Genomic DNA, 22,926 nt, shown 5'->3' on the forward strand with positions numbered 1-22,926 from the left:
AGGGATACAATTTACTCCATAACACAGTGTTTAGCATATAGCAGGTATTCAGTAGATTTTACTGAATTGAAATATAAATGAAATACATGTTATATATTCATGGTATGGAATTTAAATATTTTTTAGTGTGATTTTTAAAATTATCAATACTATGGACAAAGTATCTTTAGAATTTGTCTGTTTCCAAAAAAAATTACATAATAGTTACGTGGTAGTTGTGACATTTGAAAATTAATAAATACACTACCTTAAAGTAAAAGCAAATATTCTCTGAATTCTTTATTTATAAGCCCATTTTTAATGTCTACTAATTTATATAATTTACATATAAATTTTGTTTGAAACAATAGATGTATTTTAAATTTTAGAAAGCACATTTTAGGCCTCAATAGCAATAAATACCCTTTCCATATCCTTTACTGTGTTTTTTTTAAAGTAGTATCTCCTTTCTACACATTAATGTTGGAACTTTTTTCTTCAGACTTTTTTGTTTTTGATAAAATCTCCATTGTTTAAGTAGTTTTCCATATTTAACATACATAATAAATTGTATCCTTTAATGGGAATATGGAGAAATTAAGTTTATATGATATACTTCTTAGATTCTGAGAGTTCTAATTGGTGGGAAAATAAAATAGGAAGTTTACGTCATTCTCGATAAGAAAAAACAGAGTAACCTTATTTCTGTTTTTTTAAAAGAGCTGTTGCTTCCCATGTTCTGTTTTATTTTTGTTGTTGTTGTTGTTTCTAGGTTTTTAAATCACTGGTCTGTTAGTTGAGACATCATCAGTGCTTTTTAGAGCATACCCAAGTTTCCTTTGCATTGAAAGTTACTCAGGGAACTCCTGAAAGAAGGTAGCAATGTTGAGTGTGTTTAAGTTTAATGGATCCCTTGTCCATCCCTGCTAAAGCTAGTTATATTCCATTAGCAATTGATATGGTAAAATTTATCAGAATTTTTTATGGCTCGTGCTTTTTGCATCCTAAGGAACATTTGCCTACCCCAGGGTTACAAAGATATTCTCCTGTGATTTCTTCTCAGAGTTTTCTAGTTTCAGATTTAGGTCTGTGATCCATTTTGAGTTAATTTTTACGTGTAGTGTAGCTAAAGGTTGATATATATATATTTTTTAATGGATATTCTATTGATCCAACACCGTTTGTTGGAAAGATTTTCCTTTCCTGTTGAATTACCTTTACACTTTTGTCAAAAATCAATTGACCAAATATGTGTGGGTCTATTTTTGGCTACTTCCTCTGTTCCATTGATATATGTGTCTATTCTTTTGTCAGTACCCCACGATCTTGATTACTGTAGCTGGAAATTATTGTAAGTCTTAAAATCAGGTAGAGTGAGTCCTCCTACTTTATTCTTACTTTAGAATTTTGCTTTAGTTATTCTATAAGTTCTTTATATTTCCATATAAACTTTAGAATCGACTTGTCAATTTCTACTAAAAAAGCCTGCTAGAATTTTGATTGGAATTGCATTGAATATGTAGATCAATTTGGGAATAATACCAACCTAACAATATTGAATCTTCCCAGTCTACAAATAAGGTATATATCTCTGTTTATTTAGGTCATGTTTAATTTCTCTCAGCAGTGTTTTGTAGTTTTCAGTATAGAAGTCTTGAATTTGTTCCTAAGTATTTAATACATTTGGCACTACTATGAATATAATTTTTTAAACTTTAATTTTCTAATATTTTGAGGCTGGTATATGATTTTTAAAATATTAATCTTGTATCCTATTACTTTGCTAAATTTATTTATGAGTTCTAGCTGTTGTTTTGTGAATTCTCTGGAATTTTCCACATAAACAACCCTATCATCTACAAATAGACAAGTTTTACTTCTTCTGTTCTAATTTTTCTTCCTTTTCATTTATTGTATTATTTCAGTAGCTGTGTCATCTAGTACAATGTTGAATAAAAATGATGCAAGTGAGCACATTCTTGCCTTATTCCTGATCTTGGGAGGAAACAATTCAGTCTTTTATATTAAGTATGATGTTGGCTGTAGATTTTTTGTAGATGTACTTTATCAGTTTGAGGAAGTTCCTACTATTATTAGTTTGCTAAGAGTTTTTATCATAAATAGATTTAAAATTTTGTCAAATACTTTGTCTGCATCTATTGAAATTGATCATATGCCCCCCAGTGGATGGTTAATATGTTGAATTATATTGATTAGGTTTTGGTTTTTGTTTTTATTAATTTTTATTGGAGTATGATTAGTTTTTGAATAAACAGCCAACCTTGCATTCCTGGGATAAGTCTGCATTCTTGGGATTGGTCATGATGTATTACCCATTTTATATATTGTTGGATTCTGCTTGCTAAAGTTTTTAAAGCATTTTGCATCAAATTAGGAATATTGAGCTATAATATTCTTTATTGTAATATCTTTGTCTGGTTTTGGTATTAAGGGTTATGCTAGCCTCAAACAAGTTGGGTAGTTCTTCCTCCTAGTTTTTGAAAATATTTACATAATTTTGGTATTATTTCTTTCTTGATGAGTGATAGAATTTACCAGTGAAATCTTTTTTTTGGAAAAGATTGTTTTTATTATTATTTATTTTTGGCTGTGTTGGGTCTTCATTTCTGTGCGAGGGCTTACTCTAGTTGTGGTGAGCGGGGGCCACTCTTCCTTGTGGTGCGCGGGCCTCTCACTATCGTGGCCTCTCTTGTTGCGGAGCACAGGCTCCAGATGCACAGGCTCAGTAGTTGTGGCTCACAGGCCTAGTTGCTCCGTGGCATGTGGGATTTTCCCGGACCAGGGCTCGAGCCCGTGTCCCCTGCATTGGCAGGCGGATTCTCAACACCAGGGAAGCCCAAGATTTTTTTAATTCAATTTATTTTATAGATAAATGGCTACTCAGATTTTCTGTTTCTTCTTGTGTCATTTTGTTATGCCTCAGTAATTGAGATTTCGTGGTATTAAAACAACAGCAACACCAAGTCCTTTAAAAGGTTCAGAACCTCATAAAGAGAGAGACTATATGAACTGTGGGGCAAATTGTTGTAACTAAAGTCAGGTGAAAGCCAACAAGATATTCATGGTGTTTGACTGGTAGCTCATTGTCAGGCTTTGGAAAAGCGACATAATATTTTTATACCTTTTTTTTTTCTAAAAAAAAAGTTTTTCTCCAATTTTTGAAAGAAAAATATTTTCATGAACCTTCTTTATACCTAGTGCTGGCTTAAGTCATTTTCATCACAATGTTATTTAAATATGTTTATACGTAAAATATATGCTTATACTTCTAATAAACCTGTAAATCAAAACTGGGCTTCCCTGGTGGCGCAGTGGTTGAGAGTCCGCCTGCCGATGCATGGGACACGGGTTTGTGCCCCGGTCTGGGAAGATCCCACGTGCCACGGAGCGGCTGGGCCTGTGAGCTATGGCTGCTGAGCCTGCGTGTCCGGCTCCTGTGCTCCGCAACAGGAGAGGCCACAACAGTGAGAGGCTCGCATACCGCAAAAAGAAAAAAAACAGACGTACAAATTCAACTAAAGTAAAATTACAACACCATAAGTTCAGATTAACAACATTAATATGATAAGAGAACCAGACTTGAGACAGTATCTTTCTACTATTATAATGCTGGAGGCAGTATAGTATGTTAATTAACAGTGTGGACTCTGGAGTTAAGACTGAAGTTCAAATTTTGGCTCTACCATTACTTTGTCCAAGTAAAATGAGGATAATAAGTTATCTAATTTATTAGGATTGTTGATATAATTAGGATTATTGATATGTCAAGTCCTAGAGTAGTACCTGGCAATCAGTAATTGTTCAGTGAATGTTAGATATAATAATAGTTTTATGTTCTGAAACCTAATGTTAGGTTTAATGGTAGAAAGTCTGATTCTATAATGTTTCTGATTTTGACTTTAACAATATAAATACTAATGATAGAATATCTGCTTGCCTAAGTTAACAGTGTGGTGATGATAACTTTATAGCTTTGTTTGCTGATTTAGGATAATCAAATCTCATACTTAACCTACATTCTGCTAGGCAGGCCTCCTTGGCCAATTTTTAATGACATATCCCATGATAATTCTGTAAAGCTTAGTGTCTAATCCAATCATTGCTCATAGAAAATATGGGAAAATCCTATCTGAAGTCATTTTTCTATTCTTGAAAATGTAGAAGAAACATTATTTTTCAGCATAGAGCTTATCATCAGACTGCTGAAGGAAATTAGTAGATCCTAGAAACTACAGTTGATCCTTGAACAACTCCAAGTTAATCTGTGTATAATTTATAGTAGGCCCTCTGTATCCAGGGTTCAACCAACCACTGACTGTGTAGTAGTGTACTATTTACTATTGAAAAATATCACTGTTTAAGTACATCTGCGCAGTTCAAACCCATATTGTTCAAGGGTTAGCTGTACTTATTCTCAGCAGTTTGAAAGTACCTTGATTGTCTTATGGTTGGTTCTGTTTTGTATTAAACTTTGAATATATTGCAGTATATTGATAGCTATTCCTTGTCAGCTTAGTCTCAATCCATTTAAGTACCTTAAATATTAGCTAATTATGCTCTCAAAGCTACCAGTTAACATTGGTTGCCTGGTTGAATTATATTAATAGTAATACTGGAAAAATATTTTCATTTTATGGTACTCAAGAAAAGTTTAAGAGCCTCTTCATGAGATTGCTAGTAAGTTCCATAATGTAATAAAAGTGACTTATGATTACTACCTGTTGATTCTTAGAGGTTGGTGATTATTATAGAATTAAGTGGATAAGCTTTTAACAAAATTTAAAGTTTTATCCACTTTGTCTTTTATTTTAATTATAATTTTTTCTGGCTGCGGGTCTTCAGCAAAGTTACTATTTTACTACTGTATAGTAGCTTTTACCTGGACAATAAGTACTTTTGACTTCCTCAGGCTTATACAATTTTGTGTTTTGATTCTGCCACATTTTTTACAGTTTGAACTGTTACAATGACTTCATTCAAATATTGTGCCATAATGTATATGATTTTTTCTGTGAGCATATATCATTTATTTCTTTTCTCGTTAGCCTACGACATTTAAAGAGGTATTTTGCTTCACATTACATATGCCATTTTCATGATGTCAAATCATAATACTTTTCATTTGAAAATTATTAATGCCGAAGAGTAGTTTTGTATTTATATCTGCTAGAAAGAGTACAGCATGAAAAAGTTTCCCAACAAATTGGAAGTTGAGTGATGTTACTTTAGTTGATTGTGGACACTAATATGAGTATAGATACAAAGGCAAAGGGAAACTAAAATTACAAGGTGATACTTAGATATAAGATTTAGATAATTCATAATATGCTTATATTAACTGTATTTTTATTATGATAAAAATGAAAACAATTATAAACATTATGCCATAAAATTATAGACCTCCCAAGATTTATTTGTGGAATCCAGTCTGAGAAACCTAGAGTATAGTGCAAAGAAAATGAAGGATTCTGCTCTGAGGTTTCAAAAACCAGAGGTGAATGTATTATTTTTTGTGTATCAGTTAGTAGTTGAGTTCAGCTGTGTGTAATCAAATAGTTCAACAACAGTGGCTTAAGCAAGATCATGGGATTATCTTTCCCTTAAGTAACAAGGAATCTTAGGCAGTTCAGAGCTGATGCAGTGGCTCCATGATGTCAGCAAGCTCCTCTGGCTATTCTCTCCCATCCTTAAGTCCTTATTTCATGCTCCTAAGATGGCCTCTGCAGGCCCAGCCATCATATCCTTATTCCAGGCAGGAAGAAAGGGAAGGACAAAGGGAAAAAGGCGAAAACTGGGACAAGTCTGTGCTTCAAAGAGCTTTTGCAGAAGCCCCACCCAGTGACTTCCGTTTACATATTATTGGCCAGAATGGTGTCATAAGATTTCCCATTTCAAAGGAAGCTGGGAAATATGTTTTAGGTGAGCATATTGCTGCCCCAATAGATTGGGACTCTGTAATGAATAAGAGACAGTGGATACTGGGTAGGCAAACAGCAGTCTCTGCCATACCAACTAAACAGATATGTTAAGAAAGCTCAAAAAACAAACATCAGGGAATTCCTTGGTGGACCAGTGGTTAGGACTCTGTGCTTTCACTGCCGAGGGCTCAGGTTCGGTCGCTGGTTGGGGAACTAAGATCCCGCAAGCCATGCGAGGCAGACAACACACACACAAACAAACATCAACACCCCCCACCCAGTCTTTCTGTTTTTCTGCATTTCTACTTTAAAGTTATATGAAAGGAATATAAATGAAGTAAGTTCCTAAATTGCTAGAGTACGAAGGAAACATAAAGATTATAGTCCTGTCATTTTAAGCTTAGAGATAATTAGTGGCTTGTCTGAGGCCACAGACAGGAGCTCCAGGATGAAAATTTGAAGTTCTTGACTCCCACACTAGTCCCTGTCCTTCTGATTTGTTGTGCTGCTTCATAAAATCTGGTTGTTCATGTATTACTCTGCTACATACACAAGACAGCCATGTTTTGGTTACATCACTGGGGAGAAAAGCCTCTAATCCCTTGAATGATTACAATAAAAGTCTTAGGAGGAAATTTCTTGTTTCTTATTTGAGGGTCTTATATGTTTACTTTGTTAGTGTTGATGGTGCTGCCAGCATTTATAAATTCATTCATTCACTCTTCATTCATTTATTCAGCACCAGCAATAGATTATAAGGTCTCAAGAGCAGGACCATATCTTATTAACTTCTGTATCCCTAAGTAGGTCCTCATTGATGAATGAAAAATTATATCATAGTCCCAGTCCTCAGGTAATCCTCAGTCAAGTCTGGGAAATGGGTAAGAATGTCCATTGATAACAGTACAGCAAAGGCCAAGTTTCTTGAGATAATGGAAGTACAGGAAGAAAATCTAAAATCTCTGAGACTGAAAGAGTATCTAGAAAGACATCAACAGGAGGTGGTCAGTCTTGAAGGGGTTTTCCAGGTGAAGAAAGAGGAAGGCTACATATCAAGCCAAAGAATGAGTTTTTAGAGGCCCAGTGGGGGTGAGAAACTGTTCAGAGAGGAGACAGGAAATATGGGAAAAGGCCATAGTAGTAGCAGAAAATGAGGGTCGGGATGTTGACTATAGCCGTGGCCGTATCACAGAGGCCATATCACACATGTTACAAAACATGTTAAAGGGTTTAAATTGACCAAACACTACTGTTGGTGTACCATGGAGGCAGGGCAGAGAATGGAAGCTCTTATGCGCCCTTTTGCATGGTCACATGGCATTGCAGTTGGACCTTGGCACCTTAGTGCAGAACCCACTTCCAGCGAGGTACCTTTTGTCACCCACAGCTGCAGATGACCAGGGAACACACATCAAGATCTTTGTTCCTCTACAAGAATGGTACAGATGAACTGGTTTGCAGGGCAGAAATAGAGATACAGATATAGAGAACAAATGTATGGACACCAAGGGCGGAAAGTGGCGGGGGGTGGTAGTGGTGGTGGTGTGATGAACTGGGAGATTGGGATTGACATGTATACACTAATATGTATAAAATGGATAATTAATAACAACCTGGTGTATAAAAAAATAATGAAATTCAAAAATTCAAAAAAAAAAAAAAGATCCTTGTTCCTTCCTCCCTAGTTCTTCCCAGGATGTCCCTTTTGACAGAGCCTTATTAAATCTTTCTAATCACATGTGGACTCCACGTGCCTCTTTACTTTTTGCTCATCATGTTGTCCTCACTCTTACCCAGTCAAGGACCCATAACAAGTATTCTTTTTGACCTCTTCCCAATAAGGAATGATTCATTCCTCTGTGGTAGTTGATTATATACCAACTTGGGTGTTTAGGAACCTCAGATGGTGAAATACACCAGATGCATGTTTTTACCTCTAAATTGTGAGATAAAGGCAATGTCTCAGAAATTTCAGACAGCAAGGAGGTGGGGAGCCTGCTCCTAAGATTTGATTAGGGTGCTGGCACCCGGCCTACCCATCCTTGCTTCTGGTCTACAGCCTGCCTGTGCCCCTGACCCCAGCAGGGGCCTCTAGTGGCTCCCCTCCCAGACTGTTTTCCCATCTCTGTTAAAAACTTTTCTTCCCCACTTCCCAGATACAGCCCCTCATTCTCTTCTTGGACTCCCAGTAGTGTCATTTGTTTTCTGGTGCCCAGCAGATTTCCCTTCTGTGACATCCATCCTAGAATGGATCTAAGCCTTTGGTGGCCCTGCCTCTAGTAATGAAGTTTATGGTAGCAGAAGGTGAAGTTAGAAGTTCATCCTCCTGGTTAATACAAATAATACACACATTTTATTATTACAGGGCTGACTGAACCTCTGTCTGTGTGACTTTGGAAGTAAAATGTACTATGAAAAAGCTCACTTCTTTTTTATTGCTTGTTTCTTTTTTTTTTTCTTTTACTTTTTTTTCTTATGTAGACATTATAACAATAAAGGAAATTAACAAAAAGTTTCTCAAGTCCCATAGCCATAAACCATCGATTGTTTTTACTTTTTTTCCTGTATTCTCTTCCAGTCTCTGCCCATATGCAGTGATATTAACTGGATACAGTTTTGAAGTACATTTTTTTAATGCCATATGATCATAGTTTAAGGAAATTGAAGTGATTGAGATATGGGAATATCTTGGGTAATAATAGCTTCTTATTCTGATTATTTTCCTTTAGGAAAGACACTGCTGATCCTGTAACATGGAGGATTGCCTTCATACCTCATCTGAGAATCTATCCAAATTGGTCAGCTGGGCCCACAGCCATGGGACCATTTGCAGCCTCATTCCAAACCTGAAACATTTGCTTTCGGAAGGTTCCCATGGGAATCTGACAGCAATGTGGGGCTGTAGTGCGGGCCATGCTTATCACTGGCCACTGACAGCTACTTGCAGAGCTGGCTCCCAAGAAAGGGTCTGTTTCCAGGATAACAGAAGTTTTAACTCTGATAGTCCCAGTATAATTGGAGTGCCCTCTGAGACACAAACTAGCCCCGTTGAAAGGTACCCTGGGAGACCAGTGAAAGCAAAGCTAGACTGTAATCGGACCAGAGACTCTTGTGACTTCTCTTATTGCAGTGAACCCTCTGAACTGGATGAAGCTGTTGAAGAGTATGAAGATGAAAACACTCTGTTTGACATGGTTTGTGAATCTTCTGTTACAGATGAGGATAGTGACTTTGAACCCCAAACCCAAAGGCCTCAAAGCATTGCTCGAAAAAGGCCTGGAATAGTCCCATCTTCTCTCCATTCAAGCTCCCAAGCTCAGATGATTGATGAATGCAGCAGTGATGTGATCATTAAGAAAATCAAACAGGAGATTCCTGAAGATTATTATATTGTGGCGAATGCAGAGCTGACCGGAGGGGTAGATGGACCAGCCCTCTCATTGACGCAGATGGCAAAACCTAAGCCTCAGACTCATGCTGGTCCCTCCTGTATAGGGTCTGCTAAGCTGATTCCCCATGTAACATCTGCCATCAGCACAGAGCTAGACCCACATGGTATGTCTGCATCCCCCTCTGTGATGTCTAGACCAGTCGTCCAGAAGACTGGTAGGGTATCTTTGGCTTCACCAAACAGAGGACCCACTAGTGCCCATGGCACCAGCCAGCAGGTGGCCATACAGATGCCGGTGAGCACATCCCATCCTAACAAACAGATCAGCATCCCTTTGTCTGCCCTGCAGCTGCCTGGACAGGATGAGCAAGTTGCTTCTGAAGAGTTCCTGTCCCATCTGCCCAGCCAGGTCTCCTCCTGTGAGGTGGCCCTTTCTCCCTCAGTTAACACAGAGCCAGAAGTGAGCTCCAGTCAGCAGCAGCCCCCAGTTGCTCCGACCATAACCACTGAGGCCACGGCACAGTGCATACCAGGTATGGCACGTGAGGTGACAGAGTCCCTCATCCACGTACATCAGAGAATTCTGCGCCGTCAGCACTCCTAAAACCACTGGCTCAATTTGCTAGAATTTGGGCCTTTATTATTCTCAGAAAGATAGAAATAATGAAATACTATACATCCAGGTGATACAGTAAAGGAAATTCATCTGAAATAAGGCCATCTATCCAGTCGATGTACCTCAGGGCTGAGAGGACAGCTGTAGGATTGTGCTGTTGATATTGCATGGCTGTATTTAAGGTTTGTATCTGATCTTAAGCTGAATTTTTATAAGTAAAGTTATTTTTGAAAGTTTTTTTTAATGCTCTTGGTTACTGTTTTGAAGCCAAAATGATGTTGGTTTAGGCATACTTTGAAAATGGACCTGATGTTTTTTTCAGTATTATTTATTTGAACCAATTTAGCACTTTATTCATTTTAGTTGGTGTGGCAGTTTAAAACAAGTTTTTTTAAAAAGCAACAAATATATCTCAAAGAAGTATTTTATTTTTTCTCTCAAAATTTATAATAATCAGATAACTTGCATTTCTGGAATACATGGACCTAACTGGAATGGATTGAGAGGAGAAAGAAATAATTATATGAGGCCCCTATCTGTAATTCTAACATTCTAAATGTTCTGTAATTCTAACATTCAGTATTTATTTAATCTGGGCTATTATTAACCATCACTAGTATCTAATTTCAAAATATTTTCATCACCCCAGAAAGAAACCCATACCCATTAGCAGTAATTCTTTCTCTCCTCCCAGCCCCAGTCAACCACTAATCTACTTTCTGTCTCTATGGATCTGCCTGTTGTGCACATTTCATATAAATAGACTCTTATTTTGTGGCCTTTTGTGATGGCCTTCTTGTACTTAGCATAATTTTTTTAAGGTTAATCTGTGTGGTAGCGTCTATCAGTGTTATTTTCCTTTCTATTTCATTGTATGAATAGACCACATTTTGTTTTTCCTTTATCAGCTGATGGATACTTAGGTTGTTTCCATTTTTTGGCTGTGGTAAATAATGCTGCTAATATCATTTATATACAAGTTTTTGTGTGGACATATATTTTCATTTCACTTGGGCAGCTACCTAGAGGTGGAATCACTGGGTCATATGGTAACTCTATGTTTGAGGAGCTGCCAAACGGTGTTCCAATGCAGCTTCACTGTTTTACAATCTCACCAACAATTTTAAAAGATTCCTATTTCACCGTATGCTCACCAACACTTGTTATTTTCCATTGAAAAAATTATCCTGCTGGGTGTGTGAAGTAGTAACTTGTTGTAGTTTTGATTTGTATTACCCTTATGACTATATATTTTTTAATGTGCTTATTGGCCATTTGTATATCTTTCTTTTGAGAAAAACCCATTCAGATCCTTTGCCCATTTTCTAGTTATGTTGTCGTTTTATTGGTGAGTTATAAGAGTTCTTTATAGATTCTGGTTGTAAGTCTTCTATTAAATACGATTTGTAAATATTCTGTCCCATTCCCTGGGCTGTCTCTCCTTCTTCCTTCCTTCCTTTCTAGTTTTAATTCAATCACTTAATCACAACATGGTCTTTGGCCAATATTCACATCATTAGACACAATATTATCTTTATTAGGCTTGTGAAAGTCTTTGTATTAAGACTCTAACTCTTGATACATATAGGGTATAAGTAGTACCTTTTCACTTAAATAGTTGTGAATTTGGTTTATTTATTTGTCCCCCTCCTCCCTTTTTTTTGTAAAATAGGAGACAGCCTGACAGAGTTTCTACATTCTCACTTAATTTATATTTGAGGGTAGAATTCAGAAATGTATTTTATAAAGTGGTCCAGTATAGCAAAACAGCTTAGTAAAACTATTGTTTGTATTGCATATCCTTCTAATAATTTACCCCTGCAAAAGTAAGTTGAAAGATTTCCTTGCATCTGCCTTGTGGATATTAGTCCACTAGTATGTGTATAGTAAATGAGACATTGAGGCTCAAACTGACTGTAATAGGAATTTCCTAAAGAATGATCCTGATGTTTTGATCCATTGTTCTGTGGAAGGATATTATATTGCTAAGATATTATTAGCTTTAGAGAAATACTATTTGGACTGGAAACATCAATGGACAAATAAAAATCTGATTGATACTTTTCTTTTATGAGAGATATATAAAGTTAACTTATAATTTACCTTTGTTCTGTAGAGCCCAAACTAGGCTCTGTGCTCTAAAAGTTTTATTTATTTATTTGCATATTTATTTATATTAGAATAAATTTATTTTAAACATAGGTTTTTTAAAAAAAATTTAGAATCCAGCACATCCAAATGTATGTGAATGAATATGTACAAATGGACCTTAAGTACTTAATATGTAAAGCATACTTAGGACTAAGCAAAGAAGAAAGGTTCTGAAAGAACTAGCTAAAAGCAACATCGGGTACTTTTAAAATGGATGTTGTGCAACCTTAAGTCTTTATCAAATCATTGTAGAAATACTGCATACCTTTGAATAATATTTTTAAAATAAATAATTTGACAAATGACTAGTCAGACAGAAACAAAGAGAAATTGTTCCATTTTGTTTAGTTTTACTGATGTCATTTAAATTCTATTTCCTGGCAGTTCCCTGGCGGTTCAGTGGTTAGGACTTGGTGCTTTCACTGCTGTGGCCCCAGGTTCAATCCCTGGTCAGGGACCTAAGATCCCACAAGATGCGCAGTGCGGCCAAAAAAAATCTGTTTCCCTATTGGAAAACCGTTCTTATTTCTGTTTAGAACTAAACTCACAAAGTTAACAAATGTTAACAATGTGTGGATAAAATTATTAATTTTCATGTCAGCCCTATTACAATGCTCAAGTCAAATCTTAGCAAACAGTCATGAGTAAAGAGGACATACATTATTAGAAGAATTATTGACTATCTCGCAGTGGTTTCAATTCCATTAATTTTTGAGATTTTTATGTAAATTTGGAGCATTTGTCATAAATTTAAATTTTTATTGCATCATGAGTTGGGTTTCTATGTGTATATTTCTTAAATATACATACATACACACAGCTTCTTTTATGATTTTGTGCAAGAACCCCCCATGTTTATTTGAAGTATAGTTGATTTACAATGTTGTGCTAATCTCTGCTATACAGCAAAGTGACTCAGTTATACACATGTATACATTCTTTTTTTATATTGTTTTCCATCATGTTTTATCACAGGATATTGAATATAGTTCCCTGTGCTATCCATTAGGACCTTGTTGTTTATCCATTCTGAATGTAATAGTTTGCATCTACCAACCCCAAACTCCCAGTCCATCCCTTTTCCTCCCCCCTCCCCCTTAGTAACCACAAATCTGTTCTCTATGTCTATGAAGTCTGTTTCTGTTTTGTAGATAGGTTCATTTGTGCCATATTTTAGGTTCTACATGTAAGTGATATCGTATGGTATTTGTCTTTCTGACTTACTTCACTTAGTATGATAATCTCTGGTTGCTGTGAATGGCATTATTTCGTTCTTTTTTATGGCTGAGTAGTATTCCATTGTATTTATGTACCACATCTTCTTTATCCATTCATCTGTCGATGGACATTTAGGTTGTTTCCATGTTTTGGCTGTTGTGAATAGTGCTGCTGTGCATGTAGGGGTGTATGTATCTTTTTGAATTATAGTTTTGTCTGGATATATTACCAGAAGTGGGATTGCTGGATCATATGGTCATTCTATTTTTAGTTTTCTGAGGAACCTCCATACTGTTTTCCATAGTGGCTGTACCAACTTACATTCCCACCAACAGTGTAGGAGAACCCCTTTTATTAGTCAGGTTTTTTTCCCAGAAGTTTTATTGTAGCAAGCAATCAACTTTTGCTTTTCGCATTTGTAATATATGTGTTTTCTTTTGAGAATCTAGATCTTTATCTTTTTCTAATAGATTCATATGTGTTCTTTATATATTAGAAATATTAACTCATAGTCTATCATATATATTGGAAATACATATCCATGTATATTGGAAATACATTTTCCCACTTTACCATTAATTTTTTTATTAATTAATTAATTTTTTTGGCTGCATTGGATCTTTATTGCTGCACACGGGCTTTTTCTCTAGTTGCAGTGAGCAGGGGCTACTGTTTGTTGCAGTGTGTGGGCTTCTCATTTCGGTGGCTTCTCTTGTTGCAGAGCACGGACTCTAGAGCTCAGGCTCAGTAGTTGTGGTGCACGAGCCTAGTTGCTCTGCAGCATATGGAATCTTCCCGGACCAGGGCTCGAACCTGTGTCCCCTGCATTGGCAGGTGGATTCTTAACCACAGTGCCACCAGGGGAGTCCACCATTAATTTCTATATAATTTTGTTGATGGGATTTTTTGAGGTATGGATTTTCTTAATTTTTATGAAGGCTGTTTTTTCAACCTCTACCTACCTATCTATCTATCTGTCTACTTAGCTATCATCTCTTCTGCCTTTGGCATTTTGCTTAGGAATTCCTGTCTTGAATCAAATATATATTTTCCTATATTGTCTTCTGTTTTGTATTTTGTTTTTCTTTTCCTCTCCTCCCCTTCTGTCTCCTTTCTTTTTTTACCTTTAACTCTACAATCAGAATATATTTTAGGGTGGAACCTCACTTCATTATTTTTATAGGTAGTCAAATGTTCCAACATCACTTATTGAATAATTCCCATTGTACACTGAATTTATTTATGTATCTCATTTTTGTTTATAACTGGGTCTATTTCTAGATTTTCAGTTTTGGGTTTTTTTTAATCTCTTTATCTTTTTTTTCTAATTTTTACTAATTGATTATATTTTCTATAAAACAATGCATTCAGAGAAAAATGGATGTAGTCTAAAGCATTTAATAGAATACTTTTTGAAACCTACTCATGTAAAATTGAGTTCAGTGAGGTTTTAAAAATTAAGTTGCATATTACTTCTAGTTATTTGGTCTGTGTTGACACAAATAAACAATGGTTTCTCTTGTCAGAAACAGAAGATCTGAGTTAAAATAAATGTATAAAGACAATTAACTGCGTTATAGTCGAAGGACACATCTTCAAATGAGCTTTTATCCAGGGTTCAAACAATGTCTATAGTTTCTCTCTTACCATGTCTCATCTCCGCTTCCTCTGTATTAGCTTCACCTATAGATACTTGATCCCTGCTTGGTCTCCGAGGCGGTTGCCAAGTGTTGCTGGGATTCATGCCTAGCAGTGGACAGAGCCTGTGCCACCGCCTCCCCACTAACCCCCAAATTAGTCCTTGAAGCATCAAGCTCATACCCTGGGAACTGTATTGAGACCATTTCTAAGTAGACCCCACAGCTGAGTGTTGGGGTCAGGTGGGAGTGTTCTTCCAGGGACATTCTGGATTCTAATCTTGAAAGAGGTAGCACACCAGAGACACCTACTACAATTTGTGTGGGGTGGGTTTTTGTTGCTGTTGTTTGTTTATTTGAGCATTTAGTTTTCTTTGTGTGGGCAGATAGAGGAGTTGTTTATATGTGTCATTCAAAGACTAGGTATACTAGAACAGTATTCTAATATAAGGGATAGAAATATGTATAAGTAAGCATATGCTTTTATGTCTGTATATATATGCATATGTATACATACATATACATGCATACATTATTTTATATATTTCCTTATCCTACAAGAAATATATGCCTCTTCTTACAAGGTGGAACAAGACTAAATTTGCTTTCTTAGCTACATCCTTTCCTGTACCTTCCTGCAGGAAGACCTGCAACATAAATTCTGAAAGGTAAGAGAGGCAAAATTAAAATTCAGGCTCAGTTAATACCATCATTTCCCTCGTTTTCATAAAGGGGTGCTCATCTGAGGATTGATATGGCAGGCAGTGCTGGGCACTGAGATAGTAGAGATTGGCCACTCAGAGTCTGGGATCAGACATGCCTAGGTTGATTCCCAGCCCTACCTCCTACTGGCCTTGTGACCTTAGCTAAGTCATTTTATTTCTCTGAGACTCAGTTTCCTCATTTGAAAAGTAATAACATGTCTGTCTCACAGACATGTGAGACCAAATGCAAAGTATAGGTGAAGCAGTAAAGAGAGTACATGACATGTGATAAACATTCAGTAAATAATAGTTTCCACCATTATTAATGTTTTCATTGTTATCATCATTGCTGCCATTATTAGACTGTGCTCAATACTCTTGAATAGTCAAGTATAATAGATTCTGATTTTATGCAGTAACATCTATTCATCTACTAAAATGGTCTGTGGACCAGTCTCACCTGGGAACTTATTAGGAATGCAGATTCTCAGGTCCCACCCCAGACCCACAGAATCAGAATTTGCATTTTAACAGGATCTCCAGGTGATCTGTTTGCACACTGAAGCTTGAGAAGCAGGGATTTAGGAAATGCAGTTTCCACATTAGAGGGCACATTGTTATTCCCTCTGGCTTCACTGTGACTTTGAATACTCTTCCCCTTTGAGAGAATTCCCTCCTTTGTATATCTGCACTTTCCCATTGGAGAGGCCAGAACCTCACTTTTCCAAGTTTATATTTCAGTGAGGGCACAATCTAGTGACCTGAAACTTTGCCAGTCAGATGCACTCACTCTAGACTCTAATCAGAAGTACCTAGGACTTCCCTGGAGATCCAGTGGTTGACTCCATGCTTCCAATGCAGGGGGCATGAGTTCGATCCCTGGTGGGGGAACTAAGATCCCACATGCTGGGAGCTTCCCTGGTGACGCAGTTGTTAGGAATCTGTCTGCCAGTGCAGGGGACACGGGTTCGAGCCCTGGTCCGGGAAGATCCCACATGCCGCAGAGCAACTAAGCCCGTGTGCCACAACTACTGAGCCTGCGCTCTAGAGCCTGCGTGCCACAACTCCTGAAGCCTGTGCGCCTGGAGCCCGTGCTCCACAAGAGAAACCACTGCAATGAGAAGCCTGCGCACCACAACAAAGATTAGCCCCTGCTCAGCGCAACTAGAGAAAGCCCACGCGTAGCCAAAAATAAATTTTAAAAAAAGGAAAAAAAAGATCTCACATGCTGTGCGATGCAGCCGAAAAAAAAAAAAGGAAGAAATACCTAGAAGAATCTGTTTTTGGTAAATACAGTCCAATTTCTAGAGGCAGCAGGACCAGTGTTCCACTGTTAGAAGCCCAAGCTGGAGTTTGGTGGCTGATTTGTCTCCAACAGTGCAAATCTGTGGCGTGGTCACCTCTAAACCTGGTTTCCTGGTGTTGTGGGAAATTTTGTGGCCTTTATTAAATTCTTTTCTTGCCTAAACTAGCTAGACTGGGCTTTCATTGTTTTAAACAAAGAAGCTGGAGGAATATAACCTCTGAACCCAGGAAAGGTGTTCACCTCTCCTAGATGTGGCATGAAAAATAAAATAATTTTCTTTTTATCACTAGGTTTATATTTTTAGCTAAAATAAATACCCCTTGGTAAGTAACCACTAATACAACATGCCCTGTAGCGTGTGCTATCTTGCTATACAAACTGTAAGCAACTCTTAAGATGCTGAGGGGTAGAGATAGCTTCTCCTTGCCCTAAACCTTCTCTCTCTTCCCAGTGGGGGTTTTTGCTGAAATATGTCCATTGTGGGGAGTTCCACTGAACTGGGAATGAGAAGGAGGTACTTAGTACCTTTGTATTCAGCTATGGGCTTTAAGAGCAGTTTTGGAAAAATGAGAGAAAACACAGTTGGAGCTTCTTAACACAGTGTTGAGTATTTCTTAAAAGTTAATTTTGAATGATTAGTTTTCTCTTAGGTGTATTTTTTCTCATGTCATTTCACATGGTGCTACTATTTCCTGAAATGATCTATTTTATTTCTTTACTATTTCTCAGTTTGATCCCCTGAGACAGAGAGATTGATTGACCTTCAAAATCACCAGGAGGCAGCCCAGATATGGAGGATATTAGGAAATCTGCACATTGACATTTCATATTGTCTCATATATTTTATTTCTTTCCTTCCTTTTTACCCTCCATTTCTTTTTCTCTTTGCATAATTTCACCCTTGAGTTGACATCAGTAGTGGGTGGTAAAAATGTGGAAAGTTTGGTAAGATCTGGTAAAAGGGAGTGAGCTTCATTTCATTAGGCCTCTTAGAAGAAAGTAAATGGACTAGGTGCTTACCTAATTTATTCTTGTACCCCTTCTCTTGTAATACTGAGGGAGGATTTAATGGAGCTACCAAGCACCCTTCTCTTCAGTCCCAATGCCTTGAGCGTAGTATACATATAGTCATCCTGTCGGTAAGTAGTCAGTGTTGAGAACGTGTCCAGGGGGAAAGTTAGGTACCTGCTCCCAGGAGTTTCCAGGACTCACTGCTTGATGTTAGCAACATCATCTAAAGTCAATAACTTTGTTCCACTCAACACTCCACTCACCTAATTGCACAGGGAAGAAATCAGGTCCCTCTCTCCCATTGTGTTATGGGACTGCATGTCCATAGGAAGAGAGAGCAGGTCAAAACCTTGATGAAGCTATAGATCCCTAAGCGTGTTACTGAACACTGTGAACCCTTTCAGATACTACTATCAGCACCCCTTCTAATAGGCTTTTGGAGGCACCTTCCACCCCTCTGCTGAGTATCACACGTCTCAATTGTTTCTGTACTTGAAGATCACCAGCTGTTGACTGTCCTACTTGAGTGTCACAGGGTCTTCTCTCCCCAGCTGATCAAAGGGCACTTCTCAGAGTGGTGGTGGGGGATTGTCTTAGGTTTTATCATGTATAGTAGAACTCCCGTGATCAAAATGTTTTTAAGGAACTGGAGATGGTGGTCTCCAGCCTCTGGCTGAGGGGCACTTCCCTCCTTCCTTCCTTCCTGTTTTGCAATTCTTAGAAAAGACGAAGTTGTGGTTTTTAATTAGTTTTTAGGCTTGTTTTCTATACTGGGGAAGGAGTATGGGAGGGAGACATGAGATTAAGTACAGTCACTCTGTTATGAAAAGAAAAATAATTGGCTATATCGTCATGTCTTTTCAAAGTATTTAGGTCTTCACCAACGTTTTACCAAGGCAGTAATGAAAACCCACTATACCTTATATAATTTATAACATTATTATATGTAACTTATTATAAAGCTGTAGTAATTAAAATGGAATAGTTTGGCAACAAAGATAGACACATAGAGCCATGGAACATAATAGGGAGCCCAGAAACACTCCTGTACATACATGTGAACTGTATGTGAAATAGAGCCATCACAAATCAGTGGGAGAAGAATGGACCAGACAATGAATGATATTGCACAGTTGGTCATCCGTGTAGAACAAAATAAAATTAGATCCTTACGTCACATCAGACATGAAAATAAAACTCATTTAAAGATCTAAATATGGAAATATAAAACTTAAAACTGCTTGAAGGAAATCTTGCAAAACAGCCTTGGTGTTGGGAACAGTTATTTAAATGAGACACACAAAAAAGCACAAACCATAAAGGAAAAGATTGAAAATGCTGACAGCCTTTAAAATCTTAGCTGGGACAGGGATATCATAAAGTTAAAAGACAGGCAATAATCTATGAGATGATTTTAATGTGCATAAAGAAAAATATTCGTATACAGAATATGTAAAGAACTGCCACAAGTCAGTAGGGAAAAGGTCAAATAATCCAGTAGAGAAATGAGCAAAGGAAATGAAGAGATGCTTCTAATAAGAGGAAACCCATACAGTTAATAAACATATGAAAAATGTTCAACCTCACTGGTTATCAGGGGAATGTAAATTAAAACAACAATACGATACCATCAGAAAGGCAAAAATTATCAATTTTTACTCCAGACGTTGTTGAAAGTATGGGGAACATGCTGGTGGGAATATAAATTGGTACAACCACTTTGGAGAGCAATTTATAGTATCTAATAAAGTTAAAGATGTGCATATCATATAACCTTGGCATTAAGTTTCTAGGATCTATCCTAGAGAAATTTCCTCATATTATAAAAGGAGAAATGTAGAGGGGTATACATTGCAACTTTCTTTGTGATAACAAGGAAAAAAATCAGTTAACAACCTCAGTCAGTAGATAAATTGTGATGTATTTTTCAATGGAATATATGCATCAGGCAGATCTGCATTAATTAATGTAGATAAATCTTGAAAACGGAGTTGCTGAATAATATTTAGAGTACAATACCTAAAAAACAAACAGGCATTACTATGTACTGTATGTTACATTCTCACATACCACAGTAATCAATTATGAAACATGGGCTGGAAGGACCCATGATGCATCAGTACATGATAGTGGTTGCCTTTGGGAAAGAGGGGGGATGAGAATGGGTGCACAGGAAACTTGAATATCTGTGATATTTTATTTTTTTAATTTTTAAAAAATTTTTTATTGGAGTATCATTGCTTTACAATGTTGTATTGTTTCTGCTGTACAGCAAAGTGAATCGGCTATATGTATACATATATCCCTTCTTTTTTTGGATTTCCTTCCCATTTAGGTCACCACAGAGCACTGAGTAGAGTTCCCTGTCTATACAGTAGGTTCTCATTAGTTATCTATTTTATACATAGTAGTATATATCTGTCAGTCCCAATCTCCCAGTTCATCCCAGTGACCCCTCCCCTCCTTGGTATCCATACGTTTGTTCTCTACATCTGTGTCTCTGTTTCTACTTTGCAAATAAGTTCATCTGTACCATTTTTCTGTATTCCACATATAAGCAATATTATATGGTATTTGTTTTTCTTTTTCTGACTTACTTCACTCTGTATGACAGTCTCTATCTAGGTCCATCCATGTCTCTGTAAATGGCACAATTTAGTTCCTTTTTATGGCTGAGTAATATTCCATTGTATATCTGTACCACATCTTCTTTATGTGATATTTTCTTTTAAAACCATGGAACAAATATGACATTATTAACATTTATTAAATCTGGCAGGAACATGAGTATATGTTATACAAGAGGCAATATAAACACAGTGCTTAACTGTGAAAATCTGGGCACACAGCTGCCTGGATGCAAATCCCAGCCCTGCCACTCATTTTCTGGGTGACTTTAGCAAGTCACTTAACCTCTCTGTTGGCTTAGCTTTATCATCTGTAAAATGAAGAAGATAATGTATCTATTCTCTAGGGTTGATATAAGGATTAAAGTAATCCATACAGAGCCCTCTGGTTCATGGTAAGCATAATTTAGTATTCTGCATACTTTTCTGTATGTTTCTAAATGTGATTACTTTTTAAACATAGATCATGAAGCATAAATAAAGTTGATTGTGGAATATTTATGAGATGAAGGCATATGACATTATTGTTTTTACTGAATATAGAGGGTTTTTTGGTAAGAGAGCAAACTTTACTACCATTATCTCCCAGTATACTTGTTTATGCACAAGGAATTTGAGAATTATTCTCACAGATTTCACTGTGGCTTTCCTCCTTATGATTATGATGTGATGTTGTCATGGGAGAATTTTTTTTTTAAGTTCTTCTGTTGGAATAAATAAAAACCACAAAAACAAAATGTCCTCTATTATCTATGGATATATAGCACTTTCATTTCCAGGATCAGCACTACTTGAGTTGCATGAAGAAGAGGTTGTTTCCTTCATTTTACTGACAGGAAATGAGTTACAAAGAAACTAGATGATTTGCTTGGAGTTCCAGGGGAAGAAGTGTGGTCTCCTGCTTGTTAACTAAGAGAGGAGGGGTTGGTGCTTTGCATGCTGGTCCCTATCTCTGCTTGTCTTGGTGTAGGAAGAGACTACACCACTAATTGCTTCCCCTTCCCTTTCTTTTATTTTTAGGTCATGCCTATAACTTTTCCAAAGTTTAGGCTGCTAGAGTATATCCTAAAGTGATTATTTTTTTCTGAGAATCATTTTTAAAAAGACCTAGGGTTTAATAGAAGGATTCGCTTTATCAGAAACAGGAAGCACGTATCTAAGTCTCTTTTTCTACTAAGCATCTAGACAAGTCACTTGCACTTCAGTTTATCAAACATTTATTTCAAGATCAACCATATGACAGGACTAGTGAAAATACAAAGATGAATGGCAAATTCCCTGACCCCAGTATATCATTGTGCAGAGAAGGCAGCAGACAAACCAACAACTCCAACTCCAAGTGTATAGAAAGAGGTATATAAAATGCTGTGGAACATAAGGAGCAGTTGACTCAGCCTTTTGGGACACAGGGAAGAGGATTTCAAGTAGATGGAACAACATGAGCAAAGACATTAAATTAGGGCCGGAACGTATGTAGGGAAGCAAAGGTTTGAGTGTGGTGTGAGTGTAGATTTCAAAGCGGTTAGGAGAATTGCTGCTGGAAAGATGGGCTGGAGTCACCTGTGAAAGGCTTTTCATGTGATGTCACAAACTTAACGTGGGGAGCCGAGGGACACAGTTCGTTATCTTAGAAGATCACACTGATAGCAGTGGGGAAGTAGAGACTGGGACTGAGAACTGTTTTATAGGCCATTACTTGCAGTAATCCAGATGGGAGATGGCAATAAATGCTCGAATGAGGCAACAATAAAGGCATTTAGTATGGAGGAAACAGAGTTAGATGATTTGGAAATTCAACTTGATGACTTCTGAGTGTTTGGCCTCTTGGGATCTCTGTTGCCACCCTCGTATTCTCTGTCCAAAGGCACAGCACTGTTGTAGGTAATGCTGAAAGGTCTTCAGGACCCATATATCTACAATGTAGTCATAATTCTCTGCATATAGGATGAAACATCCGTTAGGAGTTCTGAAACATGCCGTGACCATTTATTCAACAAATATCCATTGGAAGCCTACCAAGGCCAAGTTCAGACTGGGTACTGCAGATACCCCAAAGAACAAGGCAGAAAACATGGTTCTTGCTCACACACAGCCTGCACTCTGAATGGGAGAGACACCTTAACTCTAGCCCTCTCAAAACATTCCGAACTTTTTAAAAAAGCTGTTTAAAATATTTCCTGAACGAAGATGCTGTTAAACTGTGAGTGGCTTTCTAATACTAAATTGGTTGCCTTTAGATAACATATTTATAAAGACTAGGATGATATATGGCTAAAAGTGGTTAAGTGAACAATTAAACCACTATGATAAATGAAAGCAAGTCTTTCTTAGAGGGAAATTAAAAGTG

At 37.1% G+C, this 22,926-nt stretch overlaps 1 protein-coding gene across 3 annotated transcripts in view; it reads left to right on the forward strand.

The window, feature by feature from the left end:
* Positions 1–22,926, forward strand: part of KIAA1958 — a 170,841-nt gene that overhangs the window by 81,665 nt on the left and 66,250 nt on the right. For all 3 annotated transcript variants that reach the window (XM_079926293.1, XM_079926292.1, XM_079926291.1), the window contains exon 2: positions 8,648–9,842. In XM_079926293.1, the coding sequence (XP_079782419.1) occupies positions 8,672–9,842 (1,171 nt within the window). In that variant the 5' untranslated portion in view covers positions 8,648–8,671. The remainder of the gene's footprint in view (positions 1–8,647; positions 9,843–22,926) is intronic.

The sequence above is a fragment of the Stenella coeruleoalba genome (genome assembly GCF_951394435.1).
Source record: "Stenella coeruleoalba genome assembly, chromosome: 7".
Lineage (NCBI taxonomy): Eukaryota > Metazoa > Chordata > Mammalia > Artiodactyla > Delphinidae > Stenella > Stenella coeruleoalba.